Raw genomic sequence first — 20891 nt, 5'->3', positions numbered from 1 at the left:
AAACATATTCCACAGTTTATTTATTATTTACAAACAAGACAGATTGTCTGATTACCCGGGTAATAATGACAGATTACAATGCACAGAAACACTTTTCTTGGAAAGATTTGATCTCATTTTATCCTAAATCTACAATGTTTGTCTGCATTTACATGTTTTGGTTTTTTTTTTGCTGCATTATTTGCTACATTTCTGACACAGATTGGTGAGGGATTCTATACGAGATTTCTAACCCACAGCTTTTCCATGGCAAATAGAAGAGAAACGGAGTTCAACATGGTTAAAAAGATACAAAGTTTATTAAATAGCATTTAAAAGTGTAGAAATGTATGGATTTCTGCTTCCAGCAGGTGGCGCTATAGAGTTCAAGTCCTCTTTTTATCTGAAGAGGCAATTTGCATATGAAATGTATGAACAAAACATGACACAAAGAACGGACAGTAGGCCACCAAAAGCAGAAGACAACCACACAAAAATAGAAATACAAAGTATAAGATAAATGCCAATAAGGCAGATTCCCCGACTTAGTACACCCCAAAGAAGTCAGTAGCAAGTGCCAAACTCCCTAATGGGATTAAAATATGGGTTATAGAAAAGGGGGGAAGATCTTACCAGTTTGTGGCTGAAACTGCAGGTGGAGAGCAGAGGGAAGGGTAGAGAGCCCGACGCGCGTTTTGTGTTCTCAAGCAATACTTTCTCAAGGGTCAGGTGAGCTTTTCCATGCAGAGTCTGCGGTAAAGGTACATTCACATGACGTCTTTCTCAGGCAAGTATAGCCCAAAACCTGGCTGAAAAAAAGTGATCAGAATAAACACAAAAGAATGAAAGTTTTATTCCACAGAAATCCACGTTTTTCTTAACATTGGTCAGTTCACCCGCCTGGAAAAGACATGGTGTGAACATGCCCCAATACAGAACATGCTATGGATCTTAAAATCTGTAGCACGTGAATTATTCTGTACAGATGAGGGTATAAAATACCGTACTCACAATTGCATTTTATATTAGTATATTGAAGGCTTTGTGCACACAGCTCTGATGTCTTCTTTATTCCCTGAGTGTCTTTTGTCTTGTTTTTCAGTCATATTGAGAGCGTTTTCCGGTGGGTTTGGCCGCTGGAGGGTTTTACGTCATGTCTTTTTTAGTAATGTAATTTTCCCGTTGTTTTCACTCCATTGAACAATGAAGAAACTGATAGTAGATTTTTAAGTAAAAACGATGACCAAATGCTCAAAATAACGTCCAGACGTCTTCTGAGCACTGGAGCCGCCGCGGACTAGCGCTGCCCGCTGTGTGGTGTCAGCGCCATCTGCCGGGGAGCAGTGGTACTGCACTGTTGTATATTACACCGATCTCGGGTATCACCGATCACTGATCCCATTGACTTGTATTGTCCTGTATAGGGGCGTCTTCTGAGCAGAAAACACCAGAAGGATGGACCGGGCACTTGTTTTCACTGCTTGACGTTTTTAGAATAAGACTTCCAGAAGCCTGAGCGTGTGCACAGCGGGATGTTCTTACATAGACATGCAAAAAAAACCATGGGGTAAAAAATAAACAGTATTTATACTATGTGTAAATGTGACCTAAAGATATTTAGTAAAATCCAGCCTCACATACAGATCATTGTTAGCATTTTAGTGACTTACGGAAATGTAAACACTTCTGCACCAAGGCGGGTACAAAGGTGAATTAGAGAACATAATAGCGAAGTACCACTGTTTACCGGCAGATGGCGCCACATACTAGAGAACTGACCTGACAGCGGTTTACCAACAATCATGCAGTACCACTACTCACCGGCAGATGGCACCACATAATAGAAAACTGACCTGACAGCAGTCTGTCAACAGTCATGCAGTACCACTACTTACAGGCAGATGGCACCAAATAATAGAGAACTGACTTAACAGAAGTCACTACTCACCTGCAGATGGCGCTGCCGGCACACATGCCAGAGAACATACCTGAGATCGGTGTAATATACAACAGTGCAGTACCACTACTCCCCGGCAGATGGCGCTGACACCACACAGCGGGCAGCGCTAGTCCGCGGCGGCTCCACTGCCCACAGCGCTGTGATCCGGGACAGGACTCGTTCACCTGGCGGCTGCTGGGCAGAGGGCGGGACGCAGCCTGTGTGCACTGTGCCAACACCTGCCTGCACGAGGACTTCTCTCCCACTTTTCATGCGGCTCCTCAGTGCCCCGTGACGCCCGCACTCCTGTAGTAAAACTTGCTGTGAGTATGCTCGGGGTTACGGCGCAGCGCGTTATAATAGTCTGCTGGTGCGTTATAATAGTCTCGTGCTGTCTTTATACAGGGAGTCGCCCATGTTCTCGCCGCCGGTGGTCCGGTGAGTCCAGCAGAGGAGCCCCCCCCCAGGTCCGGCACCATGTCGCGCTGCTGCGGGGAGTATCAGGTACCACGTGACGGCACAGGGGCGGCAGGTCACAAGGGGGCCACCAGAGGGCGGCGGGTCACAAGGAGGACACCTACACTGCATAAGTTGTCAAAGGTGTCCAGTAATACAACAAGTCACAGCTGGAGACAATGGTGTGATGAATTGGCCCCAAAGCCTCAGTCCTGTCCTATCTACACAACAAAGCGTGTGCAGGAGATTTCTGAAATCTTATAGATTTTGCTGATACTGTAAAACGCATAGGAAAACCACTGCATGTGAACAGAGCCTAACTGCATCGGATCTTGTTTTATGTGGAAGAAACTCTATTTTTTGTGATGCTACTTAAGGGATCCTTACAAATGATCATGTAGTTTCTAACACACTACTTTTGCACATCAATATTGAAAAAAGCTAATTTTTTTTTAAAGCTAAACACGTCAGATTGAGTAACCTGCTACCTAAATATTTTCTGGCTGTTACACTCCATGGTCTGAGAATGTCTAATATATATATATATTATACACATACTTACTGTGCCTGTCATATTTCTGTCCCCTCATTGTCGGCCTGTGTAAACAAGCCAATAAGCCAGCACCTAACTACTTGTGTATGGTTGATCTGCGCTTGTTAGGGTATGTTCCCGTGATCCGGAGCCGCTGTTTGTTATTCCGCATCAGTCAGATGTTACAGCATAGTGGATGGGATTTGTAGAAATCCCATGCTCACTATGCGTCTCTGTGCACTAGAGGATCACTGGCGGAAACTGACATGTGGTGCGTCTTTACAGACCGCAGCGTGTCAATTTCTCCGACGGGTCCGCATGCGGGCTTTCTCCATAGACCTAACCTCTATGAAGAAAGTCCACAGGTGCCGCTGATTTGCATAAAATTAGCAGAAGCCACCGGCGGCTCCGGACAGTGTGCACATCATATTTAAATGCATAATTAGTGGCATTCACCATAAGCTAACTTCCTAGGACTAGCCCAGTTCCTTTACAGACTAGTCCAGCATCATTGATCATAACTTCATTGATCACTACACGTCCTCAGAGACACGGTGATGCCGAGTACTACTCAGCCAGCCATTGGGCAGGACAGCAATCATGTCTGTCGTGGAGGAGCGCAGTGGTGTAACAATGGAAAAGTTCCAATGAGACCTCCAATTATTGCAAGTCTTTAATAGTATTGTTCTTTTTATATAGACTATTGGGACTTTTTGGGCCCCTTAGGCTCCAGGGCCCTGGTGCATTTGCAACCCTTGCACCTTTTCTAGTTAAGCTTGATTACAATAGCTGATGCCTAACTATTCTCGGTGAAGGAATGGCACGCCGGACTAGTCCTGGCTAATTAGCATGTGACAAGCGACATTAATGGGGTTTACCACTACTAGACGTCCCCCTGCTCAATCTGAACGTTTGTCCACTTTAAAATAAAAACACTTATACTCACCTCTGGTGCTGTTCCAGCGATGTCAGCTGTCGCATTCCCGGGGCTCACGTGAGGTCTTTGCGTCACACGAGCCCTGCACCCGATCTGCGTCAGCGCCACTGTCCCGAGAGGTGGGTGTAGGAGTTTTTATTTTAATGATGCCAAATATTCGAATTAAGAAGGGGTTGTCCTTGTAGTGGACTATCTCTTTAATATGTTATTTTGGCATACATATAGGCTGGAGTAGGAAGGACATGCAGGAATAAGGCTCTAATGTGTATTCGTGGCTGTTTGGGGGATTTGACAGGTTCCCTTTCAAACGGAAAGTTAGATTGTAGCAGAAATCTGACGTATCCATGAAATGAAGGTTTCCACGTAATTTGATACAATACACGGGGGCTATGTACTCAGTTACTGTATCTGTGAATGCAGCATAAGGGGGGTTATATTTCGGCATCGTTTCATAGAGAATTTCACATTTCCTCTCTTCTGTACATTGCTAAATTACTCATACATAGACACTAGTGGGGCGAGTGCTGGACCTGTGCCCGATGTCCTGACCACAGCTCGCCATCCTGGTGCTGGAGCATTGAGGAGCGTCCAGGGTGCGGTTTGCTCAGACTGGAGTTTATAATGCATTTTAAGATTTTTTTTCTTTCTTCACTTTTCTAAAAACTTAAATCTGAGAATAGATCACTGCATCTTGTAGATGCAGAATATGTGTTCTGTAGGGTTATGGACATCATAGAGGAGAGGGTTCCCAGCCATTCCTGTTCTGGCAGGCTTTAGTGTTTCTTGTGTTACAGAAATGGCCATTTAGGTTTATGTAGGCTGGCAGGGCCGTGCACTACGCTTGTGTGGTTTTCCTAATCCGGTAGCGATGGTAGAATCAGCACAGACGAGCTGCGATCCTCACATAGTTTTCTTCTGTCTGCACACTGATTTGTTTATTTCCCATGGACGCAATGTGCTACAGAAGAATGACGTCGACTTTGCTGTTTTTTTTTTTTTTTACTGATTGTGTAGATAAAATCTATATTCAATAACTGCATAGAGGCTATATCTACCAATTTTACCATCTCCTGCAGACCTCCAGCTCTGTGCTCATCACATATTCTTATCAAGTCTGTCGTATACACCAGGAGCTTATCTCTGCATATACACTAAACGTATGGCTCGCATGTTATCGCAGAGCCCGAGATATACCGCGTGTGAAGCCCTACAGGAAAGAGCTGCTCAGGGTTACTACATGTAAGGATTTCGGAGAGACACGTCTTCTCTTTGGCTGGAGGCATGTCTTATCCCTCATCGGGTCACAGTGTAAATTCTTTCATTCCAGGTTTCTGAAGACACCAGACAGAGACAGTGGAGGCTTTTACTGCACAGAAAATGCACAGATATCCCATGGCTGGTCGTATTTTTCCTCTTCTGTTGTGGTTTGGTAAGTGACGGTCCTATAAATATTAGTATTTTAGTGTCATTTTCTTTCCAATATTGCAGGGGTTCATTTACATGAGCTTCTCCATACATTTTGCTTTCCAGTAGAGCTGTATGAATCCATTCCATATCTGAAGAATAGAAGCTTTCTGCCCAAAGTTGGTTCTTCTGGCCTCCTAAGCCTTTTAAAGGGGTTTATATCTTAAAGATGTTGTCCACTACTTCAGCATTGATGAGCTATCCTTAGGATAGGTCATTGACTCGCCCCCTGGGCCTGTGCTGTGCAGGGGAACCCGGAACCGGGCCTGTTGTAGGATGCTGGGGGTTGTAGTCTCCGTGTGGCGGTGACCCGGTCCGTGCCCAGGGTGGTCAAACCAGTGGCAGTCTATTTGTATTGTAATAAGTGTCCGACTACGCCACCCGTGGATTGCGGTCAGTGGGGACCGCTGCTGCGCTGCAGACCGCTGAGGCTGATGTTGTTTGCACAGCTGAGTATGGGATGACTCCCCACGGGAGAAGTATTGCCTCAGGGCAGCTAATGTGGATGATGGTGGTGATGGTGTGAGTGTCCCAGTACTGATGGTGCTGGTGCGGCGAGGAACCACAGAGACGTGCAGTTGCAGTTTTCAATGCTTTACTCACAGTTCTTTATCAGGTCACTTGTGCGCAGTTAGGACCGCCCGAGTCATGCTGCGTCCACCAGGTGAGGGACTCGGTCAACTCCCAGGCAATTCCGGAGTGTGGTTCAGAGCTCCCTTCTCTTTCCTTTCTCTGGCCATCCCCACCAGTGACCCACCTTTGTCCAGCTTCCTCGGGCCTTCTGTTGGCGAAACCCCTCTCTCCGGTTTCCCTGACCCTATACGGTATGCCTTTCTGGTGGATGTGGTAACAACCTCCGATCTTTGGCTGAGGAATCTGTTGCCTCCACCAATTTGGGTTCCGGTACCCTGTTCTGCCAACCCTTCACCCTGTATCTCCTCTGGGCATATGGGGTTCCTTCTGTCCTCGTGTCTCTGGGCCTTTCTCTGTGTTCCTTGCTTCCTTTCTCCCCTGTTCCAGTTCCTTTCCTACTTTCCTTTCTGTTCCTTCTTCTCTCTCTCTCTCTCTCAGGCTCCAGCCTCCTGACAAGGCCTGCCTGCAGAGCAGAGCCCATGCAGGGGCTCTGCTTCCTGTCTTCTCCTCAGACTGTCTCCACTGAACTGAACACTGTTCTAAGATGGTGCCCACCTTATATACCTCCCTCTGACACCCGAGCCCAGGTGACTTGCAACCAATGGGCTCCTGCCTATGCCCAGAGACCCACCCTTATCTGCTCCTACACCACTGGGTATTCCACCCCCCTCCCCACTCCAGCCAGGAACAGATGCTGTCGTGCCTGCACTCTTGTCTCGTGGGAGCACCGTTGAGCTGTCCCTCGGAAATGGGGTGTGTGTGGTGCATGCAGCCTACCGAGTCCTGGTCCACACTCCATCCTTACCCGGGAGTGGAATATCACACCTCTGGTCTGAGGTGCAATACCCCTGTAGCAGCCGAGCCCTCGGGGTGCTACATTCCCCCCTGGTAAATCACAGCACGTCCTTGGGCTGGAAAAGAGCAAAGACAATTCAAAAACATGCAATACTTTTTCAAAACTTTTCACATTAGAAACCGGCCGGCATTATTCAACTTCCCTTTATGGGAAACACTTTCTCTTTACTAGACATTATACTGCACTTTTAATATTACTGGAAATCTTTTGTCATATAACATTTTCTAGCAGCATATAAAACTATTCAGCATATCAAACTTTTTCTGGTAAAACATTTTAGTAGATTCTCTTCTTCACTGGCCACTGTGCAACTTGCGACCAGGTAAAGGTGCAACAGTCCATTTAATTCCGAGGTAGGCGTTGCAGTTTTTGTATAAAACCAGTAGGGGGCGCTTTAAGAAGCGCAACTATATACAAGGGATGGCCGCTCTCAGTCCTCAGCCTGGTTAGGGATTAGGGGCACACAGGTAACAGTTCTTTAACAGTTCCATACTAGTCCCAACGGAGACCACACTTCAATCAGCAACAGTTCTTGTACCCTGACGGGTAACTATATACAGTTCCACTTTACCGTTCACTGGTAACGGTGTCCTCCTCGCTCTTCCGGGAAATCTTCTGGTCCGTCCGGACCCTCGGTGTACTCAGTTTCTGGGCGGTACTGTAGTTCCTCTTCCGTGAGCCGGTGAACGTGGAGGGCGTACGGTCCCTTGGCACCCTTGTGCCGGGTGAAGGTGACCACATCACCCGGGTAGAGATCGCGTCCGCGGTGTCCCTCTGGCAGGTGGCTCTCGACGTCCCTGCGGGTGACAAAGACGTCGCCGGGGGTTCGATGGTCTCGGATAAAGCCCCAGCCATGCTCCAGCTGGAACTTTATTACGGTCCCGTTGACTCGGGGACCGCGGGCGGCTCGGGGGTCTTGTCGGGCCCTGCGCTTCTGCTCCGCGCTCCGGGCCTGCAGCTGTTCCTCTCTGATTCGCCTCTCCCGCCGTTCCCTTTCAAATACCTCCAGCTGTTGACGGCAGCTCTCCTCACGCCGGGCTGCGTCCGCCCGGGTCTCCTGGGTGAACCCCATGAGATTCTCACCGGTGGGATCCCATGCGAATTGAGTGTCCTCCAGCGGGAGCGGAGCGATTTTGGCGGGCTCCGGAGCCGGGATCAGAGGCTCACACAGGGGTCGTTCCCTCCGGAGACGGGGGTTGACGTACTCCGGTGGCCACACGAAGGGCAGCCCGTCCGGGCTGGTATGTTGCGCAAAGAGGTCTGCGCCCAGGGGTGGCACCACGGGCCTCGGTCGGGGAGCAGCGCCCGGGGGCACTCGGCCTTGCGACCAGGCCGGGGAATTTCCGGTTGGGTCTGGGGGTGGCACTGTTGAGGAAGAGGGCGCTGGAGGGGCAGCGGCGCCCGGGTTCACCAGGCCTTGCGACCAGGCCGGTGGTACTTCCTCTTTTGCCGCGCCCGGAGTCGAGGGGCGTGGCGCGGAACGGGGCGTGACCGCGGCTCCTGCCTCTTGAGGCCTAGTTGGGAGCAGTGGTGGCTCGGCAACGGGTGTGGTGAGTAGGGCTTCGGGCTCTGCGACGGGAGGCTGGGGCAGGCTTACAGCTGCTGGGCTCGGGGTGATGATGTCCCCATTACCTGCCTCAATCCTCGCGGCTCCCTCCGCGGCGTCGTCTCCGGCCTTCGTCCCTCCTGCACCATCCTCAGAGGCAGGCGTGCTCCAGGTTGCGGGTGGCGCCTCCTGCTGGCGGGTTCCAGCCTGCCGGGCCATCTCCTTCTCCACTCGGCCAGCGCGTCCTGCTGTGCCCGGACCATCCTCCGGTCCAAGTCCTCCAGCGCAGCCTGTGCACGCTCCAGGTCTCTGGGGAGCTGCGCCAGGATCTCCACCAGGCTGTCCGGCGGTGCGGCCTGCAGCAGGCTCCGGACCAAGGTGTTGGCACTGCTGGACGCTTCCTCCATTTCCGGGTGCGGTCTGTCCAGACTGATCCAGACCGCGCCCTGCCCCACAGTTTTCTTCACTTCCCGCCCCCATTGGGGGTGGTCCTGGGGCAACTTGGTGACAGTCAGTTTCAAGGGCAGCCCTCCCACGCTGATGGACATCTCCACTGCTGCATTCATGGCTGGTGGGGGCGGGCTCCTTCTTTGGCGCCACTCTGGGACCTGGCCCACGATGGGAGGTGGCTTCCTGCTGTCCTTTGGTGCGCACATAATGGCGTCCGCTCTGCCAGGGCGGGAAAAACGGATGAAGATGGCCGGAAACGGTCCAAGATGGCGTCTGATGGCGGGAATCGGCTCCGGATGGCGGGAAACTTCTTTTTAAGGTACAGTACAGACCAAAAGTTTGGACACACCTTCTCATTTAAAGATTTTTCTGTATTTTCATGACTTTGAAAATTGAACATTCACACTGAAGGCATCAAAACTATGAATTAACACATGTGGAATTATATACTTAACAAAAAAGTGTGAAACAACTGAAAATATGTCTTATATTCTAGGTTCTTCAAAGTAGCCACCTTTTGCTTTGATGACTGCTTTGCACACTCTTGGCATTCTCTTGATGAGCTTCAAGAGGTAGTCACCGGAAATGGTTTTCACTTCACAGGTGTGCCCTGTCATGTTTAATAAGTGGGATTTCTTGCCTTATAAATGGGGTTGGGACCATCAGTTGTGTTGTGCAGAAGTCAGATGGATACACAGCTGATAGTCCTACTGAATAGACTGTTAGAATTTGTATTATGGCAAGAAAAAAGCAGCTAAGTAAAGAAAAACGAGTGGCCATCATTACTTTAAGAAATAAAGGTCAGTCAGTCCGAAAAATTGGGAAAACTTTTAAAGTGTCTACCAGTGCAGTTGCAAAAACCATCAAGTGCTACAAAGAAACTGGCTCACATGAGGACCGCCCCAGGAAAGGAAGACCAAGAGTCACCTCTGCTTCTGAGGATAAGTTTATCCGAGTCACCAGCCTCAGAAATCGCAGGTTAACAGCAGCTCAGATTAGAGACCAGGTCAATGCCACACAGCGTTCTAGCAGCAGACATCTCTACAACATCTGTTAAGAGGAGACTTTGTGCAGCAGGCCTTCATGGTAAAATAGCTGCTAGGAAACCACTGCTAAGGACAGGCAACAAACAGAAGAGACTTGCTTGGGCTAAAGAACACAAGGAATGGACATTAGACCAGTGGAAATCTGTGCTTTGGTCTGATGAGTCCAAATTTGAGATCTTTGGTTCCAACCACCGTGTCTTTGTGCGATGCAGAAAAGGTGAACGGATGGACTCTACATGCCTGGTTCCCACCGTGAAGCATGGAGGAGGAGGTGTGATGGTGTGGGGGTGCTTTGCTGGTGACACTGTTGGGGATTTATTCAAAATTGAAGGCATACTGAACCAGCATGGCTACCACAGCATCTTGTAGCGGCATGCTATTCCATCAGGTTTGCGTTTAGCTGGACCATCATTTATTTTTCAACAGGACAATGACCCCAAACACACCTCCAGGCTGTGTAAGGGCTATTTGACCAAGAAGGAGAGTGATGGGGTGCTACGCCAGATGACCTGGCCTCCTCAGTCACCAGACCTGAATCCAATCGAGATGGTTTGGGGTGAGCGGGACCGCAGAGTGAAGGCAAAAGGGCCAACAAGTGCTAAGAATCTCTGGGAACTCCTTCAAGACTGTTGGAAGACCATTTCCGGTGACTACCTCTTGAAGCTCATCAAGAGAATGCCAAGAGTGTGCAAAGCAGTCATCAAAGCAAATGGTGGCTACTTTGAAGAACCTACAATATAAGACATATTTTCAGTTGTTTCACACTTTTTTGTTAAGTATATAATTCCACATGTGATAATTCATAGTTTTGATGCCTTCAGTGTGAATGTACAATTTTCAAAGTCATGAAAATACAGAAAAAGCTTTAAATGAGAAGGTGTGTCCAAACTTTTGGTCTGTACTGTACATGTGCAGTTTTCTTCAGGCACGCAATACCCGCTTGTGGCGGGTTGGTAATGATCCTGCCGACTACGCCAAAGTTGACTCGCCCCCTGGGCCTGTGCTGTGCAGGGGAACCCGGAACCGGGCCTGTTGTAGGATGCTGGGGGTTGTAGTCTCCATGTGGCGGTGACCCGGTCCGTGCCCAGGGTGGTCAAACTAGTGGCAGTCTATTTGTATTGTAATAAGTGTCCGACTACGCCACCCGTGGATTGCGGTCAGTGGGGACCGCCGCTGCGCTGCAGACCGCTGAGGCTGATGTTGTTTGCGCAGCTGAGTATGGGATGACTCCCCACGGGAGAAGTATTGCCTCAGGTCAGCTAATGTGGATGATGGTGGTGATGGTGTGAGTGTCCCAGTACTGATGGTGCTGGTGCGGCGAGGAACCACAGAGACGTGCAGTTGCAGTTTTCAATGCTTTACTCACAGTTCTTTATCAGGTCACTTGTGCGCAGTTAGGACCGCCCGAGTCATGCTGCGACCACCAGGTGAGGGACTCGGTCAACTCCCAGGCAATTCCGGAGTGTGGTTCAGAGCTCCCTTCTCTTTCCTTTCTCTGGCCGTCCCCACCAGTGACCCACCTTTGTCCAGCTTCCTCGGGCCTTCTGTTGGCGAAACCTCTCTCTCCGGTTTCCCTGACCCTATACGGTATGCCTTTCTGGTGGATGTAGTGAGGGGTCGCACCAAGATGTGGTAACAACCTCCGGTCTTTGGCTGAGGAATCTGTTGCCTCCACCAATTTGGGTTCCGGTACCTTGTTCTGCCAACCCTTCACCCTGTATCTCCTCTGGGCATATGGGGTTCCTTCTGTCCTCGTGTCTCTGGGCCTTTCTCTGTGTTCCTTGCTTCCTTTCTCCCCTGTTCCAGTTCCTTTCCTACTTTCCTTTCTGTTCCTTCTTCTCTCTCTCTCTCTCAGGCTCCAGCCTCCTGACAAGGCCTGCCTGCAGAGCAGAGCCCATGCAGGGGCTCTGCTTCCTGTCTTCTCCTCAGACTGTCTCCACTGAACTGAACACTGTTCTAAGATGGTGCCCACCTTATATACCTCCCTCTGACACCCGAGCCCAGGTGACTTGCAACCAATGGGCTCCTGCCTATGCCCAGAGACCCACCCCTATCTGCTCCTACACCACTGGGTATTCCACCCCCCTCCCCACTCCAGCCAGGAACAGATGCTGTCGTGCCTGCACTCTTGTCTCGTGGGAGCACCGTTGAGCTGTCCCTCGGAAATGGGGTTTGTGTGGTGCATGCAGCCTACCGAGTCCTGGTCCACACTCCATCCTTACCCGGGAGTGGAATATCACACCTCTGGTCTGAGGTGCAATACCCCTGTAGCAGCCGAGCCCTCGGGGTGCTATATCATCAATGTCTGATCGTCCGGGGTCCGATACCCGACACCCCCACCAATCAGCCGTCAGCCGGAAGTACTTGCGGAGCTGCTTCGTCTGCTTGTAGTGGCTGCTGCAGGGTACTACACATCTGCCTCTTATTGATTTGAATAGGAGATGGATGTGCAGTACCAAGCCCCGGCCACTACCAGAAGACAGAGCAGTTCAGCAAGTGAGCATTTCCAGCCACCACCGATAAACGCAGGGGTGCCTGGTGTCGGACCTCGACCGATCAGACATTGATGACCTATTCTAAGGTTAGAGCATCAGTGTAAAAGTAGTGGACAACCTCTTTAACTATTGTGGCTGCTGTAAAGTATATCTCATCTAAAGAAAACAGAATTATAAAAATAAAAACAGATTAAAAAAAAAAATGTAATAATAATTGGTTTTCATTAATAAAAAAAAATCTAAGTGACACAAACCTATTAAAAGCCAAAAAACACACCCAGAGTGCAAGCTTTTATCTTCTGTAGTGGAGACTATTGGGTTGGCAATTGGAAAGCATTAGATGAATCATTGATATTTTTTTACATGGAGATTGATGTTTGTTATACAAATAATCCCGGTGTATATTGGCTCATGTGAGAACGGTATGATAAATATATCGGGTACGCTCTTGGAACTAGGTGCTACATTCCACAAGCTTATGGTTGGCTAAACAAATATATCCAGTTACTTCATCCCTATTAATAGACGACCATTCGTAGCTGAGGACAGACTTAAAATATCTTTTTTTAAAACTGTAAGGACATTGCTAACGCGACTGAACAGTGATTATGTATGAGTGCACCAAAACAGGATCACTTGGGCTTTGGTGGTCGTACCACTTTTTTTGTTTTTTCAACATTTATTTAAACAAAATGGGTGATAATGGTGCAAATAGTTTCTCAGTTTATTTAAGAGGCGTGGACTCCGTTAAGAAATTCCTGTCTTAACAGATGTGGGCCAATCTGATAAAAGCAATGACTGCTTTTATCATGTACACTCCCCAGAACATAATAGTACATCCTAGGTAGGGAGTGGACTCAAGCTGAGCCCACTCTATGCAGATAGGTGCCAGCTGTGTTATACTGCCGGCACCTTCCTGTAGCTGTGGGTTGTTGAAGGCCCCATCACCACCATCTTGGTGCCCCTGTGAAACTCAGTATGTGGGTGGGCTTCATAGGAGATCAGAATTTTATGTGTATTGCAGTACTAAAGTTTTGCAGTATATAGTACAAGCGGGTGCACTATTGTAGGTTCAATTTCCGAAGGGGGACTAAAAAATAAAGTGAAAAGTAATAGAATAAAAAAGTTTAACAAAAAAAAAAAGGGGGGGACGGGAGGTTTAAATCTTTTTTTTCCATCCGAAAATGTTCAGGTATATGGGAATATGATGGATGCCTGTAATATAATAATAAAAAAAAAAAATATATATATATACATACATAATTGTGTAGTGCTATTACTGTCACCTCTGCACGGTGTCCCTTCTTGCCTCCATGCAAGGACGCTGGCTCACTCACCGCCGCGGCGTGGCCCCCTGCGCGCTCCCTGCTCTTTCCAGCGTGCTATCTGGTCCTCAGCTGTGCACGCCGCACTATGTGTCCAGTGCAAATTTGGAAATTAAAGCATTTAATTTTACATTTGTGTGCAATCTTTATAATACATGGTACCTAACTTTTTTTCCTAAATGAGCCCTCGCCTTTATTTACATCGCTATCCCCCATGACAATAATAGCCAGAGTGCCTCGAAAAAGTTCCCTGGATATCTCCTTTAGTTCTGCAGCTGACATGGTTCAGGAGCGCAGCCGTGGTGCCTGGAGCAAACCTGTTTTAGCAGCCGGGTTTGCCTCCTTGATGAACTTGTGCTCTTGACTCCTCCATCTTCCTTCCTCAAGCACAGAACTTCCTTGTCCCCTTTGAGTGCTTTTCTTCCTGCTTGATGGGCAGGGTTTTCCCATGAAGATAGTGTTAGTCTGTGGTTGCTTTCCCATTCATTCTGTATTCGCCATCATACTGGATGACAGACACCGATGGTGACCACACTTGCATAACCAATTTCTGGAGCAGGTGAAATATATAGAAGAAATAGGAGTCGGAAAATGATGCTATATGCCATAATTTAGCACTTTTGTTTCAATAGGATTTGTTGTTTCATCAAAATTTGCATACCTCAGTAGTACAGGAGAATATAAGAAATGTTGTAATATATCTTATCAGAGAAAGCTGCTTGATTCCCCACTTCAGAACCACTTCTTCCCGTCTCCCTGCCTCCTGAACTCGCCATCTATTCTGAAAAAACATCTGCCTTGCTCAGACAAGATGAACTTCCAGTATAGTGAAGTATCAGGTTACACCTCTTGTTATATTATTTAGGGAAGAAGAGTGTTAAGCAGGGTGAGAAAACAAGCAGAGAAAGGGACACAAAGCATGCTGAGCTTTCTAACAAGTCCTTTACCTCACTCCACTGCTGGATTCACATCTACACAGCTCAATACTGTTGTATAATTTCCTCCATGCTCCGACTGCCACTGCTTTCTATGTACTAAGCAACAAAGAGTTCGGTTACACTTTGAGGAGCATGAAAAACAACATGCAGACTGAGAAATCGATACATGTTTTCTTTCCGTCTAGTGCCTCTATTTTACCAATGACGTTATGAATGTGAGCAGTTCTTTCCATGTATGATTCAGTAGTCTCTGGCTTTTCTCTAAGCAGCACTTCTTAGTTTTCCATGCTGTAATTTTGGAACACGAGACCGTCCATTACGCCCTCGGACACGTTCTCATTGTATGATATTTTTTTACTTTGGTTTTAAAGTTAAATAATTTTTTTTTTCTGTTTTGTTTGGAGCTGGTTCATTAGTAACATTTGGTTGGTGCAGGTGTCATAAAATGGTTGGCTTCAGGCTAGATATTATTATGAAAGGCTGTGAATGGGAGAGTATATAGCATTGTTGTTTTACAGAGTAATCAAAAAAAGAATTTTCCAATATCCCAAGTGTTGTAGCTGTGTTTGCTGGCTGTAAAATATGAAGACTGGGGGCTGACAACCTCCTTTACCTTACTGAATCTCTGGTTCCTGGTTTTCTCCACTCATCTGAACATAACGATTAGTCTGACATAAAAGTTAAATAATAATTTTAGTTCTAGCCTGAAATAATTAAATAACATTTTTTAGACTTGTTCCACAAAAAGGAAAAAAGTCAAAAAGCCTTATAGGCAGCGACATAAACACGAGATATATAAAAGTAGTAAAACATAAAATTGAAGAATGGTAAGACACGTAGGGTGCTGCTATCACATGGCTGCTACAGAATGAGAAAATAGTTATGTTTCTCGGACTATTTCGCGCTTCAACTCCCTTTTATTTTATGCACTTTTTTTTTAAACTGCATTATATTTTTTCCGAGGTATTGTTTTGGCCATTAAATCCTATATTATAGCATTAGTATACGTTTGGAGACCAGCTATCATGTTGCATGTAACGTTCTTGCTCATTGTGTGTTTTTCTTTGGGGACCATATGAGATGGTTTGTTGCCTGGACTTTTACGCAGGGCTGTGGAGTTTGAGTCAGTATAAAATGGACCGACTCCGACAATATATAATAAATTGGGTACAGTAGTTCAATGCAGTTTCTGGTGAATATTTTTTTCATAAGAATTTGGGAAAGTTATGAAATGTCCTATTCCTGATCTAAGGGTCTAGACTTTTAGCTCACAAAAATGTGTCCTACCGTAAATTTATCATTTAAACATGAGCCATGTATGAGGGAGTTGGAGTCGTAGTCGATGGTTTGACTTACCGAATCCACAGCCCTGTTTTTACGTCTTAGTAAGTTATTGTGTTTATATAACTTATATTTTTTTGTCTGGATGATGATAGTAAAGTATTGATATTTCCTTACATTTAACTGGATGTGCAGCCTATTTGTCTTTCTCTTTTGGTACTTTATGTTGCTTTCTTCATACATTACCTGGCACTCACCATTTAATAACTAGTACGCACTCAATTAATTTCAAAACATGAAATTGATACATATTCGGTATCACTGTATCATATAGATGTGATGAGCCAAGATGACATATTTTTGATGCCGCAAAATTTAAAATGCAAAATTTGCTTCAGAATTTCTTCTTTCCAGTCCCCCATATATGACTAATAGATGTAAAGCTATAGGTTATATCTACCCCAAAATAGAACCATAGAAAATGGAACTTATCCTGAAAAAACACAAATCCTCATTTGGCTTTATTGAGCAAAGATATCTCTGTTGCAAGGGAAAAAAAACCCTGCAGGCTTTAGAGCCAAATTAGGCTTGGTATTTAAGGGATTAATTCTTCTGGCTACTTTATTCATGGTTGTGAAGATGCACAGAGCATTTTATTTGCTCGATATGTGTTGGGCTGGCCATACACATTAGATGCTGCTTGTTCTCTGTCCTGATCCCCAGCACATGCACCCTCCATGGATTGTGGAGGTTTCTGTACTAAGAGAAGGGACTAAATTACTGGATCAGGCATGTTAAAGGGGACCTGTCCACCGAACAGCGTTTCAGAGCAAAACATCCAATGTTGCAATATCTCAGCCAGTGTCTGCTGAGGCTCGGGCAGCATGAATCAGACACTGGCTGGGTTATTGCAACATTTGATGTTTCACTCTGAAACTCTGCCCGATTTTAGATAAAACATACTTTGAAAAGCCGTCCGGGAACTAATTGTCTCAATTTACAAGCCAAGGACAGGTCCCCTGTGTGTTTTCCATGCTCAGTTTCCCTAGACTGACAGGCATCTCTAGGAATGAGCCTGGGGAGAGGATGCCGGGGACCTGCCCCAGATTTGTAAAGCAAGAAACATAGGGGCCGATTCATCAAGACTGGCACAGCGAACGCTCGTAATACTCTAGTATAAGATGTCAAATTCATTAAGAGGTGCGCACCACCTAATGAATTCGGCACATTCTAAAAGTGGCGTGTGCCAATGCTACTCCAGTCAGGGACAGGAGTAGTGTTTCTGGTATACAAAAGACCTGCATTTTTTGATGAATTGGACGTACGGACATGGCCACACCTCGTCCTGGCCTGACTCTTCCCTCAATTCTGCCCATTTCAGCGAAGCTGATTGTGAGATAATATAAAAGTAGACAGTGGTAGCATTGGAAATGCTGGAGCTTACAGAATTTGCAGTGGAGCTGGATTACCTCTGTGGTTGGAAATTATTTAAACATGTGGTGAAATGCATTCACGGCAATACACAGTGGAGATCTCTGGTATCGGTGCAGCTGTCCTAATGTCTCCTTTACTCGCAGGTGTTTATCAGTGGATATGCCTTGATGGCCGGCGCTACAGAGAGACTCATCTTTGGTTATGATAGTTATGGAAATGTGTGCGGAAGAAGAAATTCTCCCATCCCCAATGCTCCCTTTTCTGGCAAAGACATGACGAATAGAAAGTATGTACAATAAGTTCTTCTTTTACTGTATATGTGGGAATTCTTGCAACGTTCACAATGTCCACTAGGCCTTATATTAGACTCATGCTTATTTTCTGTACAGAAACTTTTCAGTAGTCTCATTATCATCACAGAAAGGATTACAATGACAGACAACACCTGTATATGAATAACATTGTTTCCTCAATAGGTCATGTTCTGATGACACATTACTTTTTCCAGCGCTATATTTCTGCTACTGATCCTATTAATTAGTATTTACATGACATCATAGTAAAGTAACCAGCATCCGGTCACATTATATGGAAAGATTTCTATATTGCTCATCAATTCTGGTTATATAAAGAAGCACTCCCGACAGAAATGTTCTCCCGTAAACTTTACTAAATACGTGTGCAAGGAAATGTAGTTGCATTTTATCGATGGCCATTTCACCCAGTTTCCAGCGCAGCTCCGGTCCTCTTCCGAGTCATGTGACTTAAACTTTGACTAACCGGACCACAAAGGGGCTTATGTCTAGACTGGAAGTCTCTTTTGTAAGTCAATGGAGCGTCAGAACGAGGCACCATAACTTTACTTGCAAAACCGACTTCCAGTCCACACACAAACCCCTGTGTTATCCGGCTAGTCAGTCACATGACTCGTAAGAGGACCAGAGCAGCACTGGAAAGGTTTAGGGGAGATAACATTTGTCTGGAGTCCTCCATTAAGCACTGTTAGGCTATGTGCCCACGTTGCGGAAATGAAGCAGAAAATTTCTGCTTCGTTTCCGCATGTCCTCTCCCGGAAAAACGCATGCGGAATTACGCAAGCGTTTATTGCGCGTTTTCCACATGCGGAATTGCCTTGCGTTTTTTATTGCATTGAAAAGGCAATTCCGCTTGCGGAAACGCAAAATTAAATGACATGCTGCGGATTTTTGTGCGCATCAAAAACGCTGCGGAAAAATCCGCAGCATGGGCATAGGACTTGCGTATTCACATTGGGGACCATGGGGTACGGATTGACAAGCGTTCTACAAGCGCTTCCGCTGTGGAAATTCCGCAGCAAATACGCTTGTAAAACGCTGTGTGGGCACATACCCTTACAGAAACGCTATCATCAGAAAGTACAATTTTTTTTTTTATTTTATTCATTTATTTATTTTCATTGTGCATTTTTTGTCATGTCTGTACGTAAATAATATTGCAGCATGTAGTTGTGCTGACATCTAGTGGCCAAACCTGCAACCTTCACTTTAACTTTAGTTAGATTTCAATGAACTTACAGGAACCGTTCACTATTTTTTGTTATATTATAAAAAACATAAATGCACAGCATGGTTTTAAAAAATATATACATATACAGTACAGACGAAAAGTTTGGACACACCTTCTCATTTAAAGATTTTTCTATATTTTCATGACTATGAAAATTGTACATTCACACTGAAGGCATCAAAACTATGAATTAACACATGTGGAATTATATACTTAACAAAAAAGTGTGAAACAACTGAAAATATGTCTTATATTCTAGGTTCTTCAAAGTAGCCACCTTTTGCTTTGATGACCGCTTTGCACACTCTTGGCATTCTCTTGATGAGCTTCAAGAGGTACTCACCGGAAATGGTCTTCCAACAATCTTGAAGGAGTTCCCAGAGATGCTTAGCACTTGTTGGCCCTTTTGCCTTCACTCTGCGGTCCAGCTCACCCCAAACCATCTCGATTGGGTTCAGGTCTGGTGACTGTGGAGGCTGGGTCATCTGGCGTAGTACCCCATCACTCTCCTTCTTGGTCAAATAGCCCTTACACAGCCTGGAGGTGTGTTTGGGGTCATTATCCTGTTGAAAAATAAATGATGGTCCAACTAAGCGCAAACCGGATGGAATAGCATGCCGCTGCAAGATGCTGTGGTAGCCAAGCTGGTTCAGTATGCCTTCAATTTTGAATAAATCCTCAACAGTGTCACCAGCAAAGCACCCCCACACCATCACACCTCCTCCTCCATGCTTCACGGTGGGAACCAGGCATGTAGAGTCCATCCATTCACCTTTTCTGCCTCGCACAAAGACACGGTGGTTGGAACCAAAGATCTCAAATTTGGACTCATCAGACCAAAGCACAGATTTCCACTGGTCTAATGTCCATTCCTTGTGTTCTTTAGCCCAAACAAGTCTCTTCTGCTTGTTGCCTGTCCTTAGCAGTGGTTTCCTAGCAGCTATTTTGCCATGAAGGCCTGCTGCACAAAGTCTCCTCTTAACAGTTGTTGTAGAGATGTGTCTGCTGCTAGAACTCTGTGTGGCATTGACCTGGTCTCTAATCTGAGCTGCTGTTAACCTGTGATTTCTGAGGCTGGTGACTCATAAACTTATCCTCAGAAGCAGAGGTGACTCTTGGTCTTCCTTTCCTGGGGCAGTCCTCATGTGAGCCAGTTTCTTTGCAGCGCTTAATGGTTTTTGCAACTGCACTTGGGGACACTTTCAAAGTTTGCCCAATTTTTCGCACTAGCTGACCTTCATTTCTTAAAGTAATGATGGCCACTCGTTTTTCTTTACTTAGAATTTGTATTATAGCAAGAAAAAAGCAGCTATCAGCTGTGTATCCACCTGACTTCTGCACAACACAACTGATGGTCCCAACCCCATTTATAAGGCAAGAAATCCCACTTATTAAACCTGACAGGGCACACCTGTGAAGTGAAAACCATTTCCGGTGACTACCTCTTGAAGCTCATCAAGAGAATGCCAAGAGTGTGCAAAGCAGTCATCAAAGCAAAAGGTGGCTACTTTGAAGAACCTAGAATATAAGACATATTTTCAGTTGTTTCACACTTTTTTGTTACGTATATAATTCCACATGTGTTAATTCATAGTTTTGATGCCTTCAGTGTGAATGTACAATTTTCATAGTCATGAAAATACAGAAAAATCTTTAAATGAGAAGGTGTGTCCAAACTTTTCGTCTGTACTGTATATGTCTAGTTTTTTGGTCTGTATATATATATATGTGGTGAGCTATTAAAGTGATTTTAATTGTAATATTATAAAATCATATTTTCTCTTTTGCAGGCATGTTTTCTTCCTGAATTCATGCAGTTTGCAGTTCAGAGACCTCAAAATCAATTCCACAGCTTTGTGTGTGTCAAGTTGCCCTCAGGAGCCACTGACGTCTCTGAAGGAGCTGCAGTTCTTTGCGCAAAATAATGGTATGTTTTGAGTACTATTTTAAATGACATGCCTATCAATTTGTAAATGTCTTCTTTTTTTTTGCTTTACGTAACACTTCTCACTTAATACTACTTTACCTTTTAAGG

The 20891-nt window shown here is 45.9% G+C and overlaps 1 protein-coding gene and 1 long non-coding RNA gene across 3 annotated transcripts in view; one reads left to right on the top strand and one right to left on the bottom strand.

Moving 5' to 3' along the window:
* Positions 1–589: 589 nt before the first annotated feature.
* LOC141156405 (uncharacterized) lies at positions 590–1714 on the bottom strand. The gene is made up of 3 exons (XR_012247608.1): positions 1650–1714; positions 991–1516; positions 590–788 (listed from the first exon to the last, which is right to left on the bottom strand). It is a non-coding gene; the product is annotated as an uncharacterized lncRNA (long non-coding RNA).
* A 290-nt stretch (positions 1715–2004) lies between these two features.
* The window catches only part of SLC44A3 (solute carrier family 44 member 3), a 94528-nt gene continuing 75641 nt past the window's right edge, over positions 2005–20891 (top strand). The window contains exons 1-5 of one of the 2 annotated variants that reach the window (XM_073643247.1): positions 2005–2241; positions 2324–2422; positions 5171–5272; positions 17455–17597; positions 20647–20783. In XM_073643247.1, coding sequence (XP_073499348.1) covers positions 2396–2422; positions 5171–5272; positions 17455–17597; positions 20647–20783 — 409 coding nt within the window. In that variant the 5' untranslated portion in view covers positions 2005–2241; positions 2324–2395. Of the gene's footprint in view, positions 2242–2323; positions 2423–4919; positions 5083–5170; positions 5273–17454; positions 17598–20646; positions 20784–20891 lie in introns of those variants that run through there. The other variant, XM_073643248.1, reaches the window with a different exon arrangement.

This window comes from Phyllobates terribilis, unplaced genomic scaffold (assembly GCF_046119375.1).
Source record: "Phyllobates terribilis strain yellow unplaced genomic scaffold, ASM4611937v1 Scaffold_8__6_contigs__length_399053987, whole genome shotgun sequence".
NCBI lineage: Eukaryota > Metazoa > Chordata > Amphibia > Anura > Dendrobatidae > Phyllobates > Phyllobates terribilis.
The sequence above is the reverse complement of the archived record's forward strand: the minus strand, read 5'-3'. Positions and strand labels throughout refer to the sequence as shown.